This window comes from Zonotrichia albicollis, chromosome 3 (genome assembly GCF_047830755.1).
Source record: "Zonotrichia albicollis isolate bZonAlb1 chromosome 3, bZonAlb1.hap1, whole genome shotgun sequence".
In the NCBI taxonomy this organism is placed as follows: Eukaryota; Metazoa; Chordata; class Aves; order Passeriformes; family Passerellidae; genus Zonotrichia; species Zonotrichia albicollis.
The window spans coordinates 54410160-54432983 of NC_133821.1; the positions used below are offsets into that span (position 1 = coordinate 54410160).

At 36.1% G+C, this 22824-nt stretch overlaps 1 protein-coding gene across 6 annotated transcripts in view; it reads right to left on the reverse strand.

The window, feature by feature from the left end:
• Window positions 1-355: 355 nt before the first annotated feature.
• SIPA1L2 (signal induced proliferation associated 1 like 2) overlaps window positions 356-22824 on the reverse strand; it is a 125822-nt gene continuing 103353 nt past the window's right edge. For 2 of the 6 annotated variants that reach the window (XM_074537483.1, XM_074537485.1), the window contains 8 exons: window positions 21683-21907; window positions 19577-19730; window positions 17383-17602; window positions 10481-10612; window positions 5084-5137; window positions 4011-4134; window positions 2299-2380; window positions 356-1595 (listed from right to left, as the gene is read on the reverse strand). In XM_074537483.1, coding sequence (XP_074393584.1) covers window positions 1449-1595; window positions 2299-2380; window positions 4011-4134; window positions 5084-5137; window positions 10481-10612; window positions 17383-17602; window positions 19577-19730; window positions 21683-21907 — 1138 coding nt within the window. In that variant the 3' untranslated portion in view covers window positions 356-1448. The remainder of the gene's footprint in view (window positions 1596-2298; window positions 2381-4010; window positions 4135-5083; window positions 5138-10480; window positions 10613-17382; window positions 17603-19576; window positions 19731-21682; window positions 21908-22824) is intronic. The other 4 variants (XM_074537484.1, XM_074537486.1, XM_074537487.1 and 1 more) reach the window with 3 other exon arrangements.

Consider the following 22824-nt stretch of genomic DNA (forward strand, 5'->3'; position numbering starts at 1 on the left):
ACAACTAACATATAAGGAAATATGAAGAAACTAAACCTCTTTTCAACATTTTCTCCAGGATGTGTTTGTCAGCAAAGCAGGATATTTTTTCTCCTAGGCCACTAATCAATGCCTATGACCAGCCCAAACAGCTTTTGTTCAGACCGGGGAAGCCAACTCCTGGGTTCCAGGCCAGGATGCACCAAAGAAATTAACGGGTAATGGTGATAATGGTGGCAAGCCCTCCTCAATAACAAGGGATCCTGACAGCTCTGAGGGGTTGGACTGCCTCTGGATGAAGAGCCCAGGGACTGAGCTGAACAGAAACCCGAGTTGTTACTGGTAACAATGACTTCAGATAATACAAGATAAAATATTTCAGGTTTAGATTTTTAACATTTATTAAAAAAGCAGGATGTATGTTCATTTCAAATTAAACGGTTAAAAATGTTAAAGCATACAAACAAATCAATTGTGTACTAGCAGCATCCAATTGTTAGAATTTTCTAGAACTCCTCCGTACAGTCTTGGCAAGCTCAAAATATTACAACTTGCAACCAACTGACCTCACCATAGTGCAGATAAAACAAACTTTATAAAAACAACAATTTAAGGTTAAATAAGCTTAAATAAAGGTGTTAAATACAAGACACTTGATCAAAGCTTCTGTACAAAGATAAACAAATTTGGCATTGTACAACTGATTGGTTGGCTCACAGCATACATGATTTCCATAGTTAAGCAGTGTAGCTGTTTAGCTGAACATCAACTATACAAAAGTAACTGAAGTTGGAAGTGGGCTAACCCCGGTGAGCCATTTACAAGGCATGTGTATTTTTAGAAAATCAGAACACTGTTTATATTCAGGCACCATTTGTTCCTGCAAATAAATAATCTCTAATGTATCTGCATCCAAACTAGTGTTAAACACGTCAGTGCTAACATTTTATAAACACAGCTCTGTGACTATTCACTATACCTCCATTCTTATTGCTATGACAATGTGGACTGTGGAAATAAAACTACTGTACATACAAAAAAATAGAGCACCTTTTAAACATTAAAGTATATGTCTGGTTATTCTTTTTATCTTACAATACTGAAGCCCAAGCTAATTTAAATTGCTTTAACATCTTCACCAGCACACCTGAAATGAAGGAACTAAAACCCCAAATATTCCTCTTCAGGCAAGCCCCAGCCAGAGCAACTTCTAAAAATGTCTAAAATGACACTAAGGATTTTTTACATTCATCTGCACACAAACAAGTATCTGCTATTCTCTGCTTTCTTCATATGAATTTAAAGACAGGTTGCCACAGTTCTCTCTCCTTTTCAGATGAATAAAGCTGGACAGAAAATGTAGCAGAAACACCTAAAATGGATTGTGAACACAGTGAAATTATTACCCTGCTATTTCAAAGATACAGCTGTTAGGTTGTTCAAATAAGTATTTTGCAGGGCCCCAGCCATTAGGATTTTTTGTCTATCGTATTAAAAAACCATTCTGTAAATTTCCTCAGTTGAGCAGCTGCTGTTTGAGACTCTTCCTGAAGTCTCATGTTATCTTGTCTCAGGTGCTGCACCTCTGCTTGGAGAACTGCTTTGTCCTGTTTTTCCTGGTTAACAAAGATACAAGTTGAGCAAAGTGAGTAGTTGTGATGACAACATTTATATTTTGTTAATATTTCTATGTGAGTCACAACTGTTATATTTTGTTGAGCTCCCTAATTCATTCTGACAACTGTTAACTGTAAGTAATAAATTATATGTGAGAGCCCAAGTTGTAAGTAATAGATTTCAAACAAGGAAGAACAATATCTAATTTCAAAATTTTCTCTTACATGATTATTTTCCTACCAAAAGCAGCCTCATTTCTATTATCCTGGCAATATCTCCAGCTCAGAATTTTGACAGCAAATGAGGCACAAATCAAGTCGTTGCTACATGAGCAAGGTAGCACAAGGCAATAAGTATGACAAAACTGGGGTGCTCACTACTTACCAATGGTGCCCTGTCCATATCCCTATCCTATGGTAAATACAAAGTACCACAAATAAAGATGAAGTGTTTCCTTTTTTCTGGGGTATGACTGTTTGTAGGATTGTTGTTCTGAAGTAAAGAACCATAAACTACTTTGCCTTGGGCCAATTTCCCCACATAACCATTCCCACAGGACCTTCTGCACCTCAGTGCTCCGAGCAACCACTGAGTCCTCCTGTCTACTTTAACTCATGTACTTCTTTCAAGCCCTTGGTGATCTCTCTGCAAAAATAAAACTACTAAAACTGGGGAACAGTTATGGTGCTTGTGGTCTCTTACCTTTCTCAGGTCAGTTTGTAGCTGCCTGAGGATGACTTCCAGCTGGTTTACTTTTCCAGTCAGAGTACTTGGAGCATGTTCCCTGTAAAGTAAACCACTACCTTCACTCTGAGTTAGTGAAAAACATCTTCTTCCCAGCTTTAGCAGAGTTACACTTTTAGTAATAGCAAAGGAAACCAATCATAGTTAGGAAAATGGAGACAAAACCGGCATCAGTAAAAGACTATTACTAGAACATAAATAGAGTCCTGCAATATCTGAAATACAGCACTGTTTCCCATGCAAATCAGGCAGAAGTAACAATCATTTTAAGAAGCAATGTTTAGGAATGACTAGCACATACCCTCACAGTGCAAGTCACACTCACTGCTCCATGGTGTGCAGGCACTGTGGTTAACAAGCTGCTTTCTGATAAGCACTAATCTCAAGCAAGATGCAGCAGCAATTACTGCAAACCAAAAGAGCTGTAAAAAGTTCTTTTGTCTGCTGTACAATAGTGTCATTTGCAGTAAAGGATAAACCTATGGCTGAATGGAGACAAATATTTTGTTTAAAGGTCAAAACATAAAATATTGCCACAGGTTAATCAAATGCATGACTGAGGGAAAATACTGAGATAACTTCTGTTTTCTGAATGACAATGAGTACTGTGGGAGACAGTCCCATGTACATTATAGATGCAATTAGCCATCATGTGAGTAATTGTGTCTAAAAGAGAGCAGGTGAAGAGAGGGGCATTCAAAGCTGAATCAGCTACTTCATGCAATTGCACAAATCTGCCAGGTTTGCCATGGCTAAAAGGGAAAAATCTTTAACAGTCTTTTGCAGTCCTTGCTGATCATTAGCCTCAGGAAAGATATGGACTTAAAAGTCATTACAATAAATGTGCTTTACCATATAAGCAAGCTAATTTGTGTAAAATTGGTTCAATTTAAATTGTGATAGTCTAACAAGCAAGAAGACTGCTCCCTCTATTTCCCATTCTTCCATTCCTAAAATTCAAGAGCAAAACTAATCAAAGATGTGTTTTTCTTTTAAAGTGTAGTGGTGGACAGATTATGCTGCTGAATCTATAACAAGAATGATCTTTAAATTAACAAGTACACTCCTTAGAGCAGGATAGGTGGAGAGTCAGGGGGGAAAAAAAGTCATCATTTCTCTCACAGCACTGGGAAGAATTTGGAGAATTGGGTAGTTTGGCATAAAATCTGCAATCCTCTGTTACAGATTCTCTTTATTTATTTTACCTCCGTATAAAAGAAAAATTACAGGTTTGCAAATAGCAAATACTTGCTAAGATAGGATAGACCCTGTTCCAAGGTTTGAGACATTTGCTGCCAATTAGATTATTGCATCCTACAGAGTTGAGCTCCTGTTATTAGTTCTATGAAAAAGAAAACAGAAATAAATGTAACAAAAATTATTATTGTAAAGGAGGAATACAGTAAGAAATTTGATTATCTGAAATTCTGCATCTAACCTTGATCTGCATTACAGACCTATTGCAGTGAGAGAGAAGTTGATTTGAAGAAACAAAATTTTTCAAAATTAAAGAAATTATAAGTCCAGGCAACAAGTCTGCCATCAAACAGCCATGAAACATGCATACAGGCAATTTGACATGCAACATTAAGAGAAAATCTTTCCTTAAAATAAGAAAAATGAAATAAATCATGCATTTTGAAAGAAACATGCCTTTAATTCTGACATACCCCGCATCCTCAAGGAAATCTTTTCCATCTGGGGGACTCTCATCCAAAGGTAACTCCTGTGCTCCTTCCAAGCCCTGAGCTTGCGGCATATCATTCAAGGTGCAGAAAGATGCTACTCTCTGATCTGTAAAAAAGTAACATAAGGATACCTCTAAAACTGGACAAAATAAAAGTCTATATTACAGCCATTATTCTGGTTCAGTTAGCAAAAATGGATGTAGGCTTCTACATCTCAGCTTTGAAGATAACCAGCAGACGTATGCACCAACTAGTTGGCTTCCCCACACCTGCATCCAAAGGCAACCCCAAAGCAATTTTTTTATGTCTATCAGCAGCATGACAGTTTAGTCCAGACCACTTAATGCTGATATGAACAGTAAATTGGTCTTGATGAAATATGCAGAAAACCATTACAGAATTCAGGTCCACAACCAACGACAGTAATAATTCAGCAAAAAGGTTTGCATTTTTTCCATGGACTTAAAGCCATCAGATTCCCTAGAAATCTTCACTTTTCATACTGCTTTACTGTCTCAAGCATTTGCAGAAGCTGATGGTAATCTGCATACTTCAAAACCAATAAATTCACACTATTTTTATCAATTGAGCTTTTATTATAGGTATTACTAAAGCACTCTGTTATCTGCATTGAATTTCACTAGAACATAATCTAACAAGCACAGATGCAATTACCTATGGATATACAGTGTGGTTGCCAAAATACATCAGTCACCACATGATAGAAGTATGCCATGCAGATCATCATTGCACAGAACAGGAGTAAATGATGCATTCATTAGGATTTAATTTGTCTTCTTAAAGGAAAAAAAAAACCAAAACCAAACAACTAAAATCCATATTCTGTGGAGATTGATTTAGCTTATTTCTGCCAAACAAAATCCATGTCTGTAGGCTTGTATGAATTCTGGCGACAACATGCCTGCCTTGCCCTTTCTCCCCTTGCTGTACCACCCCACCAGGCCCAAAGCTTGCATTATCATGCAAACGTGCAAACATAGGAAGTACCAAAAAAAGTTTACAAAAGGCAAAAGTCATCAATCCCAGACCATCACCTAGAAACGGCGTCTGATGACAGAACGGCCCAAATTCTTCATCTGAGTCAAAACCTGGAATAAGATTTAGAATGTTCCTATAAACAACAGAGTCCATCTCCACTGGAGCAGCTGTGGCCCTTGCAGCAGTGGGATGTTCCCGTGCAGTTCCTGCTGTGCTCACTCCCAGCCTTGCCAGGCCATTTCTACTCAACACCAACATCACAGTAAGTATGAGGCGCCGCACCCCACGTCTCTGATAGCAACACCCAGGGTTGTGACACAGCCTGGCCACTTGGCAGGCTACATAACAGGACAATCCTTCAAACTCTTAAGGACACAAACAGTGAATACAGGCCTGATCTCTGCAAACAGGAAGGACAAGTTCTACCAAACAAAAATAGGAAATCACTAAAATGCTCTTTGTTGGTTTAAAAAACCCCTTCAGCATAGCACAGATCGCCAATTCATTCTATAATACAATGAACAAAAGTTGCATTTCTGATTTTGTCCAGTTTCAAGACTGCAGCACATTTCCCCTGCTTTTAGCCTTATTTCTGAATACTGATGGATCTCAAATATGAACACGATTATTCCATATGTTCTGACAATAAGGTAAGACTGTAATTTTAAACACATAATCAATGACATCATTTGCAGATTTGAAACCTACTAAGATAAATAGATTTACTTTGTACAGATAAATAAAACTTCCTTTCCCAGATCAAACACAGTGTGTAGCCCAGAAACAAGACAGTGTAAACAAGTAGTCTGAAGTACACAGATAATTAATTTCACCTTCATAGTATTAACATTTTCATTAAAACAACTAGTTTTTATAAAGAAAAATTAAGTGTATTTCTGGGTATGATGCTGTAGACCTAGATTCTGCCTCCTCCAAATTACAGATACCCTTCCTATTCAATTGAATCAAAATGTATATACTAAACAGAAGATAATGCATGTAAATCTCAGAGGTCTTATTTTTAAATGAGACGTCCCTGCCAAACTCCAAAGACAGTCCACCCACAGAAAACTATTTACAAATAATATATTGGTCTTTATATCAAAAGTTTAAAGAACTGACTTAGCGAGACCAAAGATGAGACAAAAATTAATGTTTAAATTTACAGTAAAAGAGTCATACAGCTGTAACCACTAAGAGTTTGAATCTGTATTTTCATTGCTCCAAACCACTAACAGAGGCCAGAAAAAACTCCAGGCAATTTTGATGTACTGGAAGCAGAAAAGGCTAAAATGAGTATAGTGCATGAAGCCACTCTCTCATTGTTAAGGTAAAGTCTACCCACAAACATATACTGACATATGCATTGAAGCAAAAAGAGTTACACATGCATGCCCTAGAAATCATCAAATGTTAACTAAATATTGTTATTTTTTCTTTTTCTAGCAGTTTAACACACTACTTTAGTTAAAATAATTATCTGTCATGCTAAATGATCCACTTCTTTCTCATTATATTATGTGCAGCATTACATTTAGCTATGAAGAATTTAAATCAAAGTATTAAAATAACATTAATTATAATAGCACAGATGTTTCTGCAATGATAAATTTGCATTAAGAAACACTGCATTTTGATTGGCACCAGTAGACATTCATAAAAATCACCTGGAAAAAAAATCAGGAGTTGAAACCGCCAATTTTAATGAACAGGGATGTCAGAAGGACTATCTTAGGCTTTTAATGCTCACAACACGACTTATCAAACACTAAATAATTATTTTAAAGCATAATAAACCCACTTTGAAATAGAACAAATAGTACACAATTCTACTAATAACAATATTCAATATTTGTATTTGTGTCAGCTGTCTTTTACGATTGTAGTAGCAGGTATGGACATCCAAAAATGCTTCTCTTTTTTGTCCTCAAAACATGGAAAAGATAAAAAAAGTCATCAACACATGTTGAAAGCCAGTCCTTCTTCCCTAACTTGATCTTTTGGAAGATCTATTGGAAGGATAATGTAAAAAGAGAATTGAAAAATTAAATCTCTGATTTTCCCTTAGTCTTGTCTGGGATTTCTCCTTTTTCAAATTTGGCGTTCCAATTTATTCTCCCATATCTTTATCTTTACTCAGTTGAGCATGCTTTCTTTCTTTTTGGTTCGTTAACTTCTTATTTTTCACCCCAACTACTCTCCCTCTTTTGCTGTACAGTCACATAGAGTCCTATCTATTTTTTATTCTTTGCTCCAGGGATGGACACAGGAACATTACAACAGAGTATTTCCATCATGTGAACTCCTCCCTGGTTATGTCTCTCTGCACTTCCCAACGAAATAAGAGACAGGAACTGGAAGTAGCCGATCCATGCATGGCAGAAATGGGAGGATTCCCCTTGCTACTGACTGGACTGATGTTAGCATGCATGCCAAATATAATCTCTGGAGAGATATCAGAATCAAAACCATGTCTAGCAAAGGAAGGAGTGCAGAGTGTAAAAATAATGCTCCACTGTGCTCCAGCTTATGGGCACTGACCCTCCACAGAGGCAGCTCAAGCAAAGAACCCTGCAGCTTCTGGAGCTTGTGGATTTAATGCATGCACAGCTTTCCATTACACTGTGAACACCTGTCTTAGGAATAAGAGAGGATTTTCAGAAAAAGTTTGAAGTAAAATATTCAGCTTTGCACAAAGGTTTTTCTCAAGTAAATGCAGTGAAAATTAAATCCTGACAAAGAGAAAAGCATTACCACCATACTTTCAATTAAAAACAAAACAAAACAATAGTAATAGCATCTTCCATCAGGATCAAGGCTTCAGCTGAATAAAAGGTACAACTAATAAACAGCCTTGTCCACTCTTCCTCTGAGAAGAGGAACAAAGTGAAAAATGAGACTACTGCTCTTGCTACATCCACATGTAAACTCTGAGTAAGGATGATGGTAGCAAAAATCTTCCTACTAATTTAGTTCTTAATCCAACTGATGGCAACAATGTAAGCACATAAAAAGTCTACATCTAACATTAATCAAGATACAAATGCTTTTTGAGACAGAGATGAAAGATCATAAGGTCCACACTAGGGATGTTGAACTGATCAAATTATATAAATTGTCAACACATAATCTAGAGAGATAACGAGGAAAAAACTATGACCTTGGAATCAGATTGGTAATCCTAATAAACTCATAGTAAGAAAAGACATTGTACAAAGAAAAAATTAAAGTTAAGACCAATATCTAGGTTCTAGAAGAGAACACAATTTCAAAATATCAGGCTGGCAAAGCCAAACTAGAGAAAACCTCTAATTTCACAGGTTCAGTATTAAAAAATTCTTATAATTTTGGTGATCCTTTCCATTGAAAGTGGGGAGGCAGGTGTTTTGTTTACTTTTTTTGGTTTTTTAATATGGTCCTATATGAAATGTGATCCCATTTTCATCGAGTTTAAAAAAAAAAGATCAAAGCAGTTTTATATTCAGAAGTGGAGAAGTGGACAAACTTTAGAATCATCCACTCTCTTTTTCTCATTGATGGAATGCAGAACAGTAGTTCCAAGCTATTTTTAAAAAGAATGTTGAAGCAGCTTCTAAGTAAACAATATTAAAATACACATGGAAACTGCACTGTTAATTCATATGCAACACATTTCTTTCCAGTGATCTTTTATGACATGCCTATCAGTTATTCTTTCTTAAATTACTTTCAAATTGCAAGACATAGGATGAAGTTGAATAAGGGTTTAAAAATTCCATTCCCTGAAAAGGTTTCTAGTTGCAGCACTATGAATTTAGTCAAAACATTGTATAAACCATCTACCATATACACATATGTCTCTACTGTAGAGTCCTAAACAGAAAAGAATTATATTCCTTCATACAAAAATAGATTATTATTTACTACTCAAAATCTTACAATAAACCAAAAAAATATATAATAAATAGCTTCTGTCTTGCAACTCAGACCATCAGTTTTTCAGCATTATCTACAGATATATCTAAGTTATTTGCAATTAAAAGCCAACAAATTAATACCCTTCCTCCCTAGGATACAGCACTGTGGGTTAGCTGTATTGTTCTACCTCTCATTCTCAAATTCAAATGTAATTACACTTACATAACACTTAGCAAAGTGAAATTATTTTAATCATGATACTATGTAGTAAAAAGAATGAAAATCTATTAGTTTTCAAAGAAAGCTAAAAATAGAGGAGCATAACTGGTACAGAATGATCTTTCACTCAGCTGAACTCAACATTTTTATTAGCATTTTAAAATATTCTTCAAGTACAAAGTTACAGAGCTAGTCATTTACTGATGCAAACCTTTTTTTAGTAGTTGAAGATGTCAGTAACAAATACTAGGGTGTTCCCTGAGCAATTGAACATAGGAATGCATGGGAAGAGCTGTCAAGATTCTCAGTGTCACAGTAGTTCCTGCCAGCTACCACAGCCATGTTTGAGCAGTATTGAATAGTCATGAATGCACATCAGGTCAAGAAATAATGCAGTTCTTCAAATTCCTAATCATTGCTGTTGGTTTGGGTTTTCACAATGCCATTTAAATTAGTGCAACAAATAGTTCTGAAGAGCTTTTGGTCAAAGTGTACTATAATCACTTTATGCTTTGGGAAGGAATCAGAAAACTTATTTACATGGTTAAAAGAAGTTAAGAAAAGATCCAAATCACTAAATTCACAGACAGTTTTCACAAAGTTAAGACCTGTATCTTACACAACGATGACTGTGGTAAGTCATCCCTTATTCACAGGTTACATTCAGTAATGCAAGCAACACCAGTTAATGAGGACAGCACTAAACAAACACCTCTCAAACAACAAAACACCAACACTCAAATGTGTATATTCATATAAACACTCAAACCAACATCTGCTTTCTCTGCTTAGACATTAAGTGTAGGTTTAGCTCCCAGAAGCAGATGAGGTTTTTTTCCTTGGTTAATCTGGTTCCATAATTTAATAAAGCACACCCGGTCTGTATCCTGTACCCCAAATCCTGCTACTGCAAAATACACTGTACATTTCTCCTGGTCTTCAAGGGCTTATGAAAACTGACAGGGACCACAACGTCATTTGGACTACACATGCCAGTTTATAAACACCAGAAACGGTGTCATTCCCAGTTTCATTTTAAACATCTAACTTAAACTGTTTTGAATCTCTCCTTCAAAGATCTGACCTTGCAATTGATTACAAAAGACACTTAGGCACTAAAGTGGAGGAATTGCATCTAAAATGGATATAGAGAGTATCATGAAGACCCCAAATTTTCAGTGACAATCTTCCACACTGAGAATTGATATTGCCAAAAGAACTAAAGGGCTACAGAGGCAAACACTAGATTTTTGCAATTTGAAATGTGGCTAAACAATATATATTTAAAAAAAAGTTTGTGTACTGAACATTGATCTTTATTCAAATTTTCCTGTTACCTTCAAACGCTCGTGCAGCATCTACCAGGTGAGACCAGTCTAGCCCTGTGGCAGTGTCTGGCAGGGGCATCAGGCCAGGATCATTGAATTTGGCTTTATCAGATAAGGACCCATCTGAGAACCAGAATTCATCTAAACAATAAACACAATAATTAGTCTTCCTATAACAATTATGTACAATTAATTTTGAAGCTACTATAATGATCTGTAAAAAATGTATAAGCAAAAAGTGCTTATCTTCATTTCCCTTGTGTTTGTCTTTTCCTGTTCAATACTCAGTAGGGGTGGAACAATCTCTAACTGTTGGCAAAGTAAGATGGCACAGTTTTAAGGGGTATTTTTTGGTGCCACTGTACATGGTGTGTCCCTCACATTTTCATAAGAACGCTATGTGAGCAGGCAACATCCATTCTAAAGCACAGCATGTTAAACCTGAATGCTGAGCAGAAAAGTTGCTACATACACCAAGTTCTATTTGTGAAGCAACATGAAAGATATAAACATGCAGAGTTTTACTCTGAAAGTGTAAATATTCCTGTTCCAGAAGCAATTAAATAAACCACGTGCTTTTCTTTTAATGCATTTGTAAATTCTAGCCTATATCCAAATCTCCCTTTCTCAATGAAAGTATTACCCTATTAGTTTAACATCTGCAGCTGTATCTCTGAGGATGTAAGACTTGGTGAGATTTCAGAGTGAGCCGTAACACACTGTAAAAGGTACACAGATCATATATTAAATGAAATGTATACACTATAAACTGTTCAAACAAACCTCTCAGTTATGCACATTCTAGGATGTACTACAAATATACATTTTAGTATAGGAGATGCTAATTTTCATAATTTTCTTGAATATCTTTACATGTTCCTAATTTGTCAATAGCAATCTCCACTCTGATCAATGTGAATATGTTAAAACTGAACAGACACACAGTTTCTTAAAACTGATCATAAACCAAAACTATTGCTTGCAATCACATTTCATCTTAACCATAAAGTCAGCAATGGAATATAATAATTTCATCACACAGTATTGTCAGGCAAAGAGAATTTTTGTTTCCAACATATCCACTCCAATGAAACAAAAAGGTCAAAATAGTAATTTTTTCTCAAATATTTCAGGAGGAAATTTCCATCTAGTCATTCCAGTGATTTAAACTATAATACTGAAGATGAGTATTTTTTTCCCAGGAAAAGACCAAACACAAAAAACAATGAAGGAAGAAATGCATTCACACAAGTGGAAGATACATTAGCATTTAAGGAAATGGCATGCTGTCATTGTCCTGATATTAATGTCCATTTGACTTAAAGATTCTGACCTAAAAATACAAAGAGAGTAGGCTGTTACAAACCATTCCACTGCACAGAGCAATGATTCACACATATGATATGCTCTATTCTTTGCAGAAACCTTGCTTAAAAAGAATACAAAATACGAGGAAAAAGAAAGTGAAGAAGGGTTACAATCCTCTGTCAAAAATTAGGAGTCCCTGCAGACGAGGCTGCAATTCTCTTTACTGTGGAATTTATCTTGTTCTACACTTTTATGAAAGATGCAGTATTGTTACATTACATTTGGAAGTGGCTTGACAAAACTCTGTAGAAATGTCCTTCTCAATATCTACTCTCAATATGTAAAAGTGGATGTTACATGAAATGGAAAATATACTATAGACATATATTCTACTCATATATCTGTACTAAGATTTTATTTTCAGTTCTGTATAAACATACATAAAGCCTTACCTAAGGCTGCCTTTGTGCAAATACATTGAAAGCTGAAAGTCAGAGCAGGCTCTGAGATTCTGTATATGACTTGGGAATGGTGAGAACCTTATTTGTGCAAGTACAAATGTTTCATACATCCCTGTTGTGGAAAATAGACAGAATACCTTGTTTGAAAGACTGGCAAGCCAGCTTTTGGTTCTAGACCAGCAGGCAGGCCCTAAGGGACAGCCCTTGCTTTTGTGTGATCAGCCTGAGAGGCTGATTGTGAAACCTGTCAGAAAGAAGCCTGCTCCCAGCACGATGCTGCCAGCTCTCCAAATTAAAGTGTAGGAGTGATATATTCACCAGTAGTCATCCTTCATTATGCATTGTCTCTGTGAGAACCTCAGTTCACCTTAGGGTGGATCCTATTCAGTCCTGCATAAGCCCTGACAGAGCCACTCAACTGCAGAAAGCCTGCCAGGGTAGAGATTTGAATATTGATAGCTCTGAAAATGCAAGTGCTCATGCTGATGGCTGAAAGTCTAAGTGGAATAACTGAACAGGCATAAGTATACCACTACAGAATAATTCATTTTCAAGACATAAATTGTGTTCTTCTGCAATGGGGGAGCAAAAAGAGGGGGAAGAAGAAAAAGAATAAAAATGCCAAACATGAGCTCTAATAACAGGCCTTGGTGCCATTGAATTTCAGAGAATATTGTTTGCATTCCAGGAGTGCTCTGGGTGAGATAAATTATTTGTGGCCTCCTGTATTTGCATTTCTTCTCTGCTCCTCTTTACCTTGCTGTTGCCTTACTCTGTCTGTGTAGGACTGCCACATCAGCAGCTGTTGCTTCTCTCCCTTTTTGATTTGTGCAAAGGTGGCAAGTGATGCTTAAGCATTCCTACCTCTGTACATCCAGAAGGACATGCCTAATCTAGTAGGCCACTACTTTACTGTGTACAAGACTGACTTTTGAAGCAACACAATTTCCTTTGAGGAAACGTTTTCAGCGTTATCTTCAGTTTTAAAGATTATTTTATTTGTTGTACTCCTTTTGGCATAAAATTATTAATCTTGTAGTTTCCAGTCTTTTCAGTTTGTCACTTCCTACACTTAGGAATTCTATTGATTTTTATTACTGATGCATAAAAGTATAAAGCACTATCAAGAAATATTTTTAAAATTTTGTGGTCAGTTCAGTTTCCAACACAGCTCCTGAAATTGGTGGTTATTGGTCCCACATACATCCATATACAAAAAGTAACTAGTTATGCAGAAAGAAGAAGGATTCACCTGACTTAACCTATATTACTTCCAAGGCAATTATCCTGCTTCAGTTGGAACTGCTACTTTTATGCAGAGACTGCAGATAATGCAAAAACTATCATCTGCTAAATACTCCTTGCTTCAAACTAGACATGTCATTTAACAAGTAAATTCTCTCCAAAGAAGCTGCGGGTGAAGAAATATATCAAATCTCACACAAATGTAAATCCCACACTCTGTGGGATGTCTGTTTTTCTTTCCTGCAATCAGTAATTATATCTCTATAGTCCTCTTAAGCAACAAAATCTGTCTGCTGAGCCCTTCCCTTCTTTAGTTTTGCCCAGGGTTGCCCTGCTTCAAGGATGCCAGCCTGCTCAAAGGCTCTCAGGCACATGTGCTCCTGATAACCGCTTTTGCCTTCCCTTCTCTTACTGAAGACAGCCTCATGTTGTAGCAATGTGAACCATTCACTGTATGAGAACAGGGAACACCAAACATGCTCTACACTTCAGTTGTGTGAATTAATCAACAGCCTTTATCTGCTTGCTGACAAACTGATTTTCAAACTCCTGCCACTGCACATCACCAATATACAGTGATGCTCTTCCATTTTAATACTGCTTCTTATCAACAAGTTTAGTTTTGGATTGAAGTTAACATGGGCAGTAAGGCAGTTTGAAGATAAGACTTTCATCTATGAACATAGTTGCAGAGATAGTTCCTGCACTCCTGGCATCTTTTTCCCTATGCCATGTATAATCTGAGAACTTTCAGAATTTGTCAGTATATCACTGTAAAATATTCCCTTCCTTATGACCCTCTTCACTGCAACAGTTCTGCACCTCGCTCCTTTCCTCACAGCACAGGAACATCCTGCCCTTTATCACTTAGGGCATTTTCTTTCCTCTCTCTTTTTGTGCTTCATGATAGAGTGGACCATGGTGCCTGATGTGTAAATCAGATTTGTCTCCATGTGTTTCCCTGGGTTCCCCACTTAAGTTATTACACTGGTTCAGTATCAGTGGTTCTCATTGTTTTAATTCTTTCCCTGCTCATTCATCTGCCATGAATTTGCAAGAAGGGCATAGATTTGTACCTGCAACTGCATGTTAGAATCACTCAGTAGGAACAGCACTGTTTCAGTCAGGGAATCCTTAATGTCCCCAAGGTAAAATTACATAGTTCTTACCTACACAAATTCTCCTTTCTGGTTTCATTTAAAAATAAGATAGAATTAAGTGAATATTTCTACATTTGTGTACTGTTTGCAATCAACAGCACTGGACTGTCAGACCTTGCAATTCAGGCTTTACTGAAAGCAATTTGTTTTTTCATGTTGCTTCCCCAGTGATAAAACAATAATTAAAAAGCCCTATAGCTTCACTTTTCCCACCATCTTCTTACAGTCAACATCACACACAGATGAAGTTTCTGTTTCTTTATTTGTGTGGTCATTCTGTCTCATAATTCTGATTTCCCAGTAAACTGAAAGCCTTCAGGGTCACCTATTACTCTTTGGTTTTGGTGCGGCCTTGCTTACCACCTATTAATCACACTCTTTGCCTTGCTAGAGGGGTCTCATGAGATTTGGTGCTGCCACAGTATTCCATGTAGATAATGTGCAAGAATATACCTTTCTTAAATTGATTTCAGCCAAAACCATGCTATTTCCACTGATATCTATAAACATTAAATATCAGTAAAATTAAAATGCTTTGAGATCATACACAAAAGACATTATCATGACAGGATATCTGTCATGATATTTCAGAATCCTGATATGTGAAACCACAACCTTATGTTAAAATTATAAATGAAAAAGAAACCTCTCACATCACTGCTGTAGAATGTAAATGCCTACTAGGCACTGACTACATACAGCCTTCCTAAAAAAAGCCAAATTAGTTTCTCATATGGAGATACTGACTAAACTTATTTTTGAAACATAGGTGGGCAAGCCATGATGTGGTTTTTTTCAGAGTAATTACAGATAACCAATTAAATCATCCTTGAAACAAACACCACAAAAGATCCTATATAGGTGGCATTGATAAGCACTTTTAAAACACAGAACCAGAAGCAGAAAAATAGAGGTTGCATATGAAAACAGCATGAATTGCCTTGGATCAGTTTTTGACTGACAGGGTACTGATTTAATGGGGTTTTTTTTCCAGTTACATGTATGTGTATATATAACTTTCTGTATCTAAGAAGCAGCAAGAATGAAATATTAGGTGTCTAAGACAGAACTAATACAAAACCCACTAAAATATGACTGCTGGAGAAGCAGCATAAAGCTTGGATGTACACAGTTAATTGCCTTGTGCCAATCTCCTGAAGAAAAGCAAGCTGAAGCTTTGATCTCATTGCATGTTTACATGCACAAGAAATGGCTCTAAAAAACAAGGCCTAACATAGAGGAAAACAAAAAAAGAAAATACAAGCAGGATGCCTGTGTACTATACAGCTCCTTCACAGACAACAAAAATCCACTGAATTAATCTCCTGTGAAACAAAATGGATCTCCATTTGCCATCCATGAAGGAAAAGGATCCTCTCAGGTTAAATTTATAGTAAAGAGTTTCACTCTGATAGAAGAATATTTTTAGAATGGCAAAAAGCACACCAAGCATGCATTCTCACCTGAGGCAGGAATTTAGCACTTGTCTGAGATACCAACTTAAAATTAACCAGTGGTTAGTGACCAAAACTTGGTCTCATGGCTGAGGCCACTCTAACTAGAGAAGTGTTTTGTATATAAAGCTTATTTCTCACTTAGGAGATGACTGCTAAATCCTGAAGGGCATGATAAATGACAGAGCCCTTTTTATTGCTACTTCTTTTAAATCATCTGGCCACATTCTCCCTGGACAGGGGCCTAAAATGTCCTTAATGCTTTCAAGAAATTCACCCACAGCTTCTTAACTACGGACTTCAGAGTCCATTTTTTAAATTGCAGTCAGCTGTGATGCAAAATTAGAGTAGCTAAAGAAAAGAGGGGGTTTTTTTCAGATTGCATGTCAACTCCAGGTGTCCACTATATGTCAGCCTAAACTAACTGAAAAGCATATATATTCAGCATTTTTGAAAAAACAATTCACTCTTATTAAGTAAACAAATGTAGATATTTAACCTAAATATACATATCTTTCTGTGTTGATTTGGGCTTTTCATTTGATTTTTTTTTAATTGCTACAAACTTCATAGTTCATCCTGGAATTATTGCAAGCTAAGCGTTAATAAATGTCTCACGTACAAAAGCTTCACAAGTAAAAAACCACATTCATAAAATAACTTTAACTTAGCACCTCAGACTACTCTTCTGCTGCCATTAGAAATGAAATGTCTTTTTTAAAGCTTTTACTGGTATGTTTAAAAAAGTACTAGCAAATTCAATTTGGAAATAGAAGTCAAAGTAAACATTTATTGCATATTTCCTTTTAAGAAGTTACTAAAAGGATCATCTAAACAAAAGCTGTTCCATTTAGCTATTGTTTAAATATATTTGTATATATATTTATATTGTATAAATATATTTGTGAATATTTCAATAATTCAAATGCACATAAAATTAAAAAAAACCAAAACAACAAAAAATAGGCCAACTTGGCTTAATTAGGTCACCACTGGAAAATAAAAGGATAACTAGAAATATCTTCAGACACAGTTCTTTGCATATCAGTGGTCTCATGAGAATTCTTTGGGAAGTAAAGTGAATATTGTCTCCAAACATGATAAATATGAAATAATGGCAAGATGAGCATGTATCGCTGACCAAATATTTTTTTACTAGGATAACTAGAGCAGGGACATTTCTTAATTTCACCTTAAAAGTAAAATCTCACATAATACCTGGTGATATGTTTGAGCACACTACAAATATTCAAAACTCAGCAATGACAGTGACAATGACTTACTTCTCAGATTTCCCATTCCAGGGGTCAGGCTCATTCTGGGAGGCAGAGTGCTGTGGTATGGTGGGGTAGTGCTGAACAAGATGTCATTTGGCAAGGCCTGGTCTATCATGGAGCTCCGAGAGCTGGCATAGGAAGATCCCCTTCGATTGCTACATATGCTTTCATCAGAGAGCGTGCGGTACAGCGTCCTCCGGGGGGAAAGGTTTCCATAGCATGAAAACTAAAGATAAAAATAAGAGCATGTATTGCTGGTTGAAGTGATTCATACAATCATATCCCCATCACCAGCTCTTGGGAGTGTTTTTCTGGAAAGGCACTCTGGAATTCTTGAACTAATACAGAAGATCAGAGATTTCTTCTGCCATATCAGATCTACTGGGGCCTCAAAGGAGTTACTGAATTGGATATTCAGACTTCCTCTCAATATTTTGGAATATATCACCATGAATTCATCAGATTCTGTGCTGTTTTAGTAATCACGAAATGTTAAATGAAAACTTCACAGCCTTATGACAGCAATGTTTTACAGAAACGTATATAAGGTTACCAACTCTGGCAACATGTATGCAAGACTATACACAGAACTGTTTGATTTTAATTTGAAATGACTGTGCTTTACTGTTAAGCATTCTGAACTGATATATGCTGCCACATAATTCATTGGATGATAAAAATTACTTGAAGCACTGCATCTCTCTGGATATCACATAACAGACTTAGAAAAGAGGGTAACAGGGTTCAGTGAAAACTGCTTATGCATTTCAAAAAGTTACTTAGACCACAACCCAAATATCTACAGTAAAACAAGATGCTACTGTATTGTAAAGCTGGATCATTCCACTTTGTACACTTTGTTAGTCATTTCTCTGCACTGTAAACACAGTTTTCTTTACATCTACAAAGCACAGTTAATGCTTTAATTATTCTACTGGTTTGTCCTGCACACAATTACATGTTTCCTTTGTGATTAATTGTGCGTTCCATGTTTCCTATGCGGAACAAATACTTAAGAGGAAACAAACACTGAATATACCATAGAATCTCACACATTCATTTCTGACTTCATTGTCAAAGGTAACTGGCTCACCAATATCAAGATTATTATCCTCTATGAAGGCATAGCCACAGACTGTACACTGCCAACTCCTGTGGCTGGGGCTCTTTGTGGGTCAGGGCCCATGGTCTCACTTACTTAACTTTTGTTTAGGTGCCTTGGGGAGGAAGGGACAGCAGTCATTTATCTCAGCCACACCTCCTCTCTCTTAGTTGATTCTTATTTAGGCAGCCAGAAACACTGGCAGTTCTTGGAATCTTCACAAAACCCCTCCAATTATTGTATCAACCATAAATCATAAAAACCTCTAGGACATGACCCACAAAAGCATGTATAATGCACACATAACATACCTCATATTATAAAATATATATGATCTGAATTTTAAATTCAACTCTGCACTTACAAGATTCCCATATGTTACTTTTGTTCAGACATGATGATTATGCTATTTAGCATATTGTATAAACACAGTGGGTTAAGAGAGCATTGACTTAATATGGAAGTGTGACAATTATCTCAAGTAATTTAATTGCTTTGTTCTTTATTCCACATTAAGCACAGCATTTAGAACCATTTATTTTGGGGAGCAGCAAATTTTAAGATCACTATCCACTTACTGTGAAACTATTAAGCATTACCAACTGTCTTCATACTATAAGGATTAGATCCAGGCTCTCCAGTAGCACTGACAATTATGCCTTCAGAGCAGCTGCCACTGATACCCACATGAAACTGATTTGGGTTTCTAGCAAATTGTTGGTACTATTACAGGGCAGAGGAAAGTGGGCTACTTTTATTCACGTGTTTTAGTATCACACAAAATGTACAAATTTAGGTCCCCTTCCATGAAAATGTCACTTTTAACCTTTCAAATTATAACGAAGTTGCTCAACCTACACTGGTCAAGCTAAGCAAAGACATACTTAAACAAACACTGGATTTTATAAATAATCATCAAACAAACATTTCCCATCCTTGTGGGAAATGATATTTTGGGAATTATGGTCATTGCCATAGAATAGACTCAGCTTGTAGAAAACAATATTGCACTCTGTATAGCAATTTTGGGCATACCAGAAAACCATTTCTAAGGTTACTGAAGGACTGAAACAAATGGAGCCAAAGGAAGTAGCCAACCTTTCTTCTCCCTTCCTCCATAGAGAGGCTGTCTGGCAGCATCAACTTCAGAAAATCTTCTTTGGACAAGACTTGCTGGCTTTCAACAATAGCATTTCTGACAGATGTTTGGAGTGGACTCGATGCAGACACAGCATCAATATCATCATACACTCTGTTGAGAAAATGGATGTTTTTAGCAAGAAATTGGATTTGAAAGACTGCAATAATTTTCTGTCAAAGTGAAAATTGTTAGAATATCTCCTGACACAGCACACTGTTTAGAAAATTTTTTTGATCTCTTAACCTTTATGAAACTGTTTGTGGGTACAAAATGAAATTCTTTAACCACTGAGAAATGGAGCTTAGGAATTCTAAAGAACAATTTCAAAAAGCAGAATCCTTGTTTCTCCTAGCTTGCCTCTCTCTTTTTTACACACCGCACTTCTCTATCAATACAAAAGTTATATTTTTTTCAACATTTCCAAAGGTTCATTGCAAAATACTTTATCTTTTAGTTCCATAGCAAATAAACAACCCGATATTTTATAGTACCATATTGCATCCAGCTTCATAATCTGGCAAAATTACTATGGTCATCACAGCAATGTTTGAAGTGTATTGGCAATCAATTGGCCAGTGTAAGTATATTTTGTTATCAGCAATTTCATAAAGCTATTTAGATAAATTCAACAGGTGTCTTTAACTATCAGCACATAAAAATCTAGTTACAGTCAGCAAAAGACTGTCAAACTAAATTATTAGCCTTCAGCTCCTTCCAGTGAGAAAGGAGAGAAAGGGCTTTAACAGGCTGAATGTAATGGAAGGAACTGGAGATGGCGACTCACAGAGAGCACACACTGGAAGCCATTGCTCTCTGCCAAGTGCAGCCTCATCAGTGCCTGTCTTCAGCAGAGAGAAAATAAGCTTTGCTATGGTAAGGTGTAATTCTCACTGAATTATAACCTACAGTGGCACAACATTCAGCAATTGACCTGATATTCATCATCACTGCTAATTAGAGATGCTATTTTATTTCAACATAATTATCCTCAGAGAGATATTTCCTCTCTGTGATATAGAGAGCTTTCCTAGAAAGAAAGAGGTAAGGCAATTCTGTATGCCATGGAAAAATCTGAAAATATTTTTGATATAGGAAGTGCTGTCATATTCAATTAATAGTTCTTTAACAGAACATTCTCTTGAAGATAATTTTTCATTTTTTAGCCTAAATACCCCAATTCATGATGCAATTTTATTTTAAGGCTGCCATTCAAAATAAGAAGACATTGTTTCAGTAATTCATTGATTTCAAAATACAAATATTTGTGGGAAAACCCGGAAGCTAGCCCACTATAATTTAAATACTACTATGACCAAACAATTTATGTAATTAAAACATTAATTAGCGGGAGAGAAACAAAATCATTCCTCTGTTGACACAAAGGAACACATATAACCAGAATATCTTCTCCTTTAAGAATTATGAATGTAAGAGCTTAACTTCAGATTCATATTTCATAGCATATATATTCTAGCATATATTTTTAAATATTACTTTTGCCATGAAGTAATGCACACATATGCAAAATTAGGTATCAGACAAAAATAACCCATTCCTATTAAACATAAAATAATCCCAATAAACATTTGAAAATGTTACATTACATCAATTGCAAATGTTACATACATTACTGCATGCCATCTTGTCAATTTATTGAGATGGACAGTGACTGGCTATGGTTTATTGAGAAACAGCACCAAAAAAAAAAGCAATCACAGACATTATCCATGAAGAATATTTTTGAAGCCAGCAGGAATTTCAAGGTCAGCTTTAACCAGCAGATTCAAACATTATTTATTACTGATCCACTATTGTGAAAGTATTATCTCTCTATATTTGAGGTACTGCATGTTTTCCTTTGAATTCAAGACTTTTTCTTCTACCTAAGAACAACACATTTCTCATGGACTACCCCAATGTTAAGCAGCATTAGATACATAAAGGTACAGAAAAAAACCCCTGAGCATTTAAAGGCAAAACAGGATTTGCAATTTTTTCCATTTTATTTTAAAATTGATTTTCACTACCCTTCTTCCCTCAATAAAGTAAAACAGAGTGCTTACTCATGACATTCTGCAACTTCAGATTCTTCAGGTGTAGGACTTCCTTCTGATTTTTTCCATCCAATGACATATTTACTCACTGCTCCTTGTCTGTGGTAAGGTTTTGAAATCGACCCAGACATCTGTTGACTGCTATTCTGTGACACTATATAAACTTTGGAGGTATCTAGGGAGCCACTCTTTTTAGAGCAGTGTGTTGATGGGCTTCCTGAATGATGTGACCCACTGGAAAAGTGAACCAAACACACAAAGGGAAAAATTAAATGTGCTATGCAACAACAAATCAGAAACGCTTTGCCTGGTATGCAGCAATAATTCCCAGTTAAGTTTTTCTGAAGGTTAAAATCAATGAAGCAAAATTGGCACAGTAATTTTCTACACACCAACTGTGTACACATTAAAGCTCTTTGAGAACAGAATTGTGATGAATTTCTAGAACAAACAATGCACGGAATTCAGCCTGCTCAAATGCCAATGCAAACTGACGTGAATCGAAACTAAAAGCCTCAATTCAATATATATATATATTCAATTTGTGTGTGCAATTTTAAGTAAATGTGTACACACACATTTACATAAAGAACTGCATAGGGAATTACTCAAATATCTCCCTAATCATAAAACCTATGTGGTTTTCCATTTCAAAATAATTTTGCCAGTTGATGCAAGATTAGGCTGTGCCCTTCAATCAGACACGCCAATATTAAATTACCAGCAAATTTAACAGAAGAAAATTTCAGTTCAACAAGACAATCCTCTGGATAATTTTAACAACCCCTTTTATTATGAGTAATAGCACCAGTAGGTACTAAGACATACTTTTAGTGAAGACTCTAAAACCTATTTCAAATAAACACTTCCTTGAAGAATAAATTTCTTCAGAAGAACCATAGAAGACAAATTCACTCATGTCAAGCATATAAGTAAATCAGTACACAAGATATCATTTGGCTATTTTCCTGTACTGATTGACACTGAAAACAGGAAAATCAGAGGGAAAGAAGAACAAACAATTTCCTTCTATTCTTTACAGAGTAAAAACCTTAACACCTAGACCAAAGCTTCAATTTCAAAGTCACCATAAAATGGGAACTGGAAGATAAAGGCAACCAGCTATAAAAGGGTACTTTCAACAAGCTTTA